The sequence below is a fragment of the Bidens hawaiensis genome, unplaced genomic scaffold, assembly GCF_021521415.1.
Source record: "Bidens hawaiensis isolate Kalapana, Puna unplaced genomic scaffold, B.hawaiensis_p1.1 tig00056870_1, whole genome shotgun sequence".
In the NCBI taxonomy this organism is placed as follows: domain Eukaryota; kingdom Viridiplantae; phylum Streptophyta; class Magnoliopsida; order Asterales; family Asteraceae; genus Bidens; species Bidens hawaiensis.
The window spans coordinates 1-4,483 of record NW_027500251.1 but is presented as its reverse complement, the minus strand read 5'-3'; the positions used below and the strand labels follow the sequence as shown (position 1 = coordinate 4,483).

General features: G+C 44.6%; 1 protein-coding gene across 1 annotated transcript; it reads left to right on the top strand.

Moving 5' to 3' along the window:
- The first annotated feature begins 1,363 nt into the window (after positions 1–1,363).
- LOC143601632 (uncharacterized) lies at positions 1,364–1,894 on the top strand. Its single transcript, XM_077078996.1, has one exon. It carries the CDS (start codon positions 1,364–1,366, stop codon positions 1,892–1,894), a length of 531 nt encoding a protein of 176 aa, XP_076935111.1.
- Positions 1,895–4,483: the final 2,589 nt, after the last annotated feature.

Here is a 4,483-nt window from a genome sequence, read left to right as displayed (position 1 = left end):
ATAACGCTGGGCGGGTCAGGCGGCGGATAGAAATCCCATACGCCGCGTGTAGCACAAGGCGCCAAAGTTATATCTAAATATAATATGCATTCCCCGACACCTAGGGAATGATGCCGCAAAAGTCTCAGACGCATGGGACAAAAAGATACAATTTACATGGGGATAAACACCCAACCAATGGGGATTAGACAGCACACAAAGGACGATACAAAATATTACAACACGTCTTTGTTAAAAGGCCATGATGCCCACCAACTTCCACCAACCTCCACGATCACACAGGTGGAGAATATTATTGGTCGAAATACCTGACAAGGTAGTGGACCACTCTCTCTCCTACGACGGCTATAAATACCACTGGACCTCCAAATGGTAAAGGACACGCATTCTTATATTATCACTGTCAATACATTATATTTCATACAACCAAGTACTGATTCTCACGCCGGAGGGTGGTTACGAGAGAATCCCCCCATTCCTCGTAACGAGCTCACGGTGTTATGTTTTGCAGGATACACTCGTCTGCGCCAAAAAGGTTTTATAATCCATCATGGGGAATACTTAACCATTACCCTCGGACTAACGTGTTAGACCTTGAGGGGTGGATTTGTGTTTCTTCATTGGCGCCATCCGTGCGTATAGCTAGAACAGTTGCTAAACAGTCACTCCTTTCTTGACTCAGATGAGTGGCAAGACCACACCAAAAGAGGTTGGCCAAAACCCAAAGGCCAACCAAGAAGGAAATATAGAAAATCTGAACATCATTGGTACCAGGTGAAGGTTTCGTTAACATGTCCACCATTCACCCTACCGTCACAGACAAAGAAAAATCCAAAACACGTCCCAAAGCAACCATGCCGCCAGACATCATGGCTTGGTTGGAAGCAGAACAACAAAAACTAAGGGACAAACTACAAGAGAAGATGGCATCCGTTGTGAAACCTAGAACGTTGTTCGACACAACCTCTAGTAGCAACGACGAAGAAGAATACGAACAACATTCAACGCCAAATCGTGCAAAGAAGTCACCGCTTGCTCAACAAAACAGCAAAGCAGGCGAAAAACGCAACAGTCGCGTCGAGAAGTAGATTCACGTCTAGATGATCCAGACTATGAAGAAAGTTAGAAAGGACTAGACACCAAGAAGTTGGTGAAATATCACCCGGAAGCGGCTGTAGATTTTTCCAAACCATACCGACCAACAACGTCGGCAGGAAAATCCAAGTTTGTGGCAAGAATAGCTGAAGCGGAGTTTCCAGAAAATCCTAAAATACCGCCAACGGTCGGGCAATATGATGGCATCTCAGATCCAGACGATCATCTGCAAACCTTCACGGCCGCTGGACTAGTGTCGGGGTGGACCATGCCATTATGGTGCCACATTTTTACGTTAACACTAGTCGGAGCCGCCAGAGCATGGTTTGAAAGGTTGCTAGATGGACAGATTACAAGCTGGGAAGACCTAGCAAAAAAGTTCACCCAGCAGTTCAGTCAACAACGGCGACACATTAGTGACACAGCAGATATTCTGAATGTGGTCAGAAAAGATAATGAAACATTAGAAGATTTTATCACCAGATTCAACCAAGAAGGCCTGAACATCGGCGGCGTAAGTGAAGAACTGCTGCGGGCAGCCTTCCGCCAAAACGTAAAATGTGATGACCTCATTCGGAACCTTATGGGAAGAGATGGCATGCCGCAACGATGGAACGATGTTATGACCGCGGCCAAAAGGTACGCGCGAATGGAAAAGAGTCTGGGGAAAGAACTGGCAAAGAACGACGCCAGAAATGACATTAATAGGGCCCGCCAGGGAAAAAGAATTTCTTCCGTATGGTCAAGGTTAAACAATGAAAAAAACCTCGCCACATATGACTCCTCCATAGACAGGTAGAAGGGTCAGACGAGTACATCCAGGTGGACTCCGCTGACAAAAAGCTCAACCCACATCATGTATACTGAGGGGATCCAGCTAAAGAAGCCGACACCAATCAAGCAAGGGCCAAACACAGACATGAAAAGTTACTGTGACTTTCACGAACAACATGGCCACACAACAAACCAGTGTGTTAACTTGAAAGACGTAATTGAAGAATACGTTAAAAACGGCAAGTTGGATCACCTTGTCAAGAGTATCAAAGGAAAGTACAGACGTCCACCCCCAAGAGATGGCGAAAGACCAAAAAAGAAAATCAAGGACCTTCATGCCAACATGATTTCAAGCAATGTTCAGACTAAGAAGCGAAGGCAAACAGAGTGGGCAGCCTGGAAAGAAGAACAAGTTATCCTCCAAAAAGTAAATGGAGGAGCAAGCAAGAAAGCACCTTTGGTGATCACATCCGTGTTCGGTCACTACAGGACACCGCGTTTCTTTATCGACGCGTGAGCAACATCCAACATCATGTACCGCCAGTGCTTCGACTTATTAGAAGAAAAGACAGGCATCGGTTAACAGCCGTCAACGCTCCGATCGCGGGCATCAATCAGAGCATTGAATACCCGCTAGGGCAGCTGACATTCCCAGTCGAACTAAGTGATGGGCTACACTCACGAACGAAAGACGTTGACTTCCTGGTAATGGATACTTCTCATCCACAGCATGATATAATCCTGGGAAGAGAGGCAATTGGTGATTTCTATGTTATCCCTTCGACAACGCATAGAATATTAGGGGTACCTACCCCAACGGGGATAGCAATGATCCACGCCAACAAATAATGTAGCATGGCAGAAAGAAAAACGTCGCCACAGAAGATGCCAAAAACCAACAAAGTTAGAGAAGCAGAAAAATGTGTGCTCAACAAGAAATTCTAGAACATAGCATAACCATCGGACCAACTATCTCCAAAGAAGAGTGGGCAGCAATCAAAAATTTGTTAGTAAAAAGCGTCGATGTTTTCGCTTGGATCCGGCCGACATGAAGGGAGTCCCAAGAAACAAAGAAGAACATGAACTAAAAGTCAACCCGGCCTTCGTCCCCGTAGTACAAAAGAGGAGAAGAATGGAGCCAGAACAGGCAAAAGCCTGTGATGAACAAGTCCAATAGTTAATAAACGCGAGCATAATTCCAGAAATCCAATACCAAACATGGGTGGCCAACCCAGTAATGGTAACTAAAGCAAACAGCCAATGGCGCATGTGTATCGACTTCAAAGATCTCAACAAAGCTTGTCCAAAAGACTGCTACCCACTACCAGAAATCGACCTTAAGGTAGACGCGTTTGTACCATTTAATTTAAATGTTTTTTAGACGCGTACAAAGGGTACCACCAGATCCATATGGCGGGAAAAGACCAAGACAAAACAACTTTCCGAACAAACAGCGGGACGTATTGTTACAAGATGATGCCGTTCGGACTTAAGAACGCCGGGTCTACATACAGTGGTTTATGGACAAAGAATTCAAGTCTCAAATTGGAAGAAATTTAGAGGTTTACATGGACGATCTAGTCGTCAAAAGCAAAACGGAGGTAACAATGTTGAAAGACATTGAAGAAACCTTTAAAACGTTAAGAACAATCAACATGAAACTCAACCAAGGAAAATGTTCATTCGGAATGGAAGAGGGAAAATTCCTGGGAGTAATCGTGACAAATGGAGGCTTCAGAGCCAACCCAGAAAAACTAGAAGCTGTGCTAAAAATGCCTTCACCAAAATCTGTCAAGCAAGTACAAACACTCAATGGTCTATTAGTCTCACAGAACAGATTTTTGTCAAGTCATGCAGAAAGATCTTTTTCGTTCGTATAAACCTTGAGGAACTGCCTCAAAAAATCACAATTTCGGTGGACAGAAGAGGCAGAAACAACATTCCAGCAATTCAAGTCGCGACTAGCGGAACTTCCAATGCTAGCAGCCCCTAAAGCTGGAGAGCCACTGATAGTCTATCTAGCAGCATCGGAAAGAACGGTCAGTGTTGTCCTGATGGTGGAAAGAAATGGCGTTCAAATGCCCATTTATTACATAAGTCGCACCCTACGCAGAACAAGGTACTCCACCTTGGAAAAGCCAGTCTTATCCTAGTCCAGACAGCGCGGCGTTTGAGAAGATACTTTCAAGGTCATCCAATACATGTTCTCACTAACTTTTGATTGCAAAATGTACTAAGCAAGCCAGAATTGTCTAGGAGGCTTGCAAAGTGGGCCATAGAATTGGGAGAACACGCCATCGAATACAAACCAAGACCAGCGATCAAAGGACAAGCTTTTGTCGATTTCATTGCAGAAATTCCTCAAGAAAAAGAAGAAGAATGCAGAAGGGAAATTGAAGTCCTGGTTAATCAACGAAAGGATGAAGTCTGGAAGTTGTTTACAGACGAAGCCTCTAATGATGAAAGTGCAGGCGCAGGCTTAAGAATAACCAACCCAGAAGGACAATACTTCACATATGCAATTCGCCTAGAGTTCAAAAGCACAAACAATGAGGCGGAATACGAAGCGCTGTTAGCAGGGTTGAGAATCGCAAAAAAATTGGGATCCCGCCAC

Bases quoted from the DNA above. Each gene is read 5' to 3' on its own strand.
- LOC143601632 (XM_077078996.1), top strand. From the start codon at position 1,364: ATGCCATTATGGTGCCACATTTTTACGTTAACACTAGTCGGAGCCGCC.